At 59.8% G+C, this 301-nt stretch overlaps 1 protein-coding gene across 1 annotated transcript in view; it reads right to left on the reverse strand.

The window, feature by feature from the left end:
- Nucleotides 1-301, reverse strand: part of LOC104520967 (phosphatidylinositol 3,4,5-trisphosphate 5-phosphatase 2-like) — a gene marked incomplete at both ends in the record, with an annotated part of 5544 nt that overhangs the window by 3877 nt on the left and 1366 nt on the right. The window contains one exon of the mRNA XM_029083701.1: nucleotides 158-288. Within this exon, the coding sequence (XP_028939534.1) occupies nucleotides 158-288 (131 nt within the window). The remainder of the gene's footprint in view (nucleotides 1-157; nucleotides 289-301) is intronic.

Here is a 301-nt window from a genome sequence, read left to right on the forward strand (position 1 = left end):
CTGCCCTTAGAGGCACTCTGTGGCTGTGCCACCACCAGCAGCTTGCTTTGCCAGGGGGTTTAATTAAGGTGAGGGGTTTGGTGGAGCAGAGTGAGGTTCTCCAGCAGAGCTGGGCAGTGGCTGCGGTTGGCGGTGGCCACGTTCCCCTGCACCCAGCCGGGCTTCTCCAGCCTGGCACCATGGCATGGGGAGGGCAGGAACCTTCTTCTCCAGCGAAGAGAGGAGATGGTTGACAGCAGATATCTTGTTGAGGAGCAGCTCAAGGTCTGGATCGCTGGTCGGGACACCCTGAGGTGAAGAA

This window comes from Antrostomus carolinensis, unplaced genomic scaffold (genome assembly GCF_000700745.2).
Source record: "Antrostomus carolinensis isolate BGI_N321 unplaced genomic scaffold, ASM70074v2 scaffold35042, whole genome shotgun sequence".
Classification (NCBI taxonomy): Eukaryota; Metazoa; Chordata; class Aves; order Caprimulgiformes; family Caprimulgidae; genus Antrostomus; species Antrostomus carolinensis.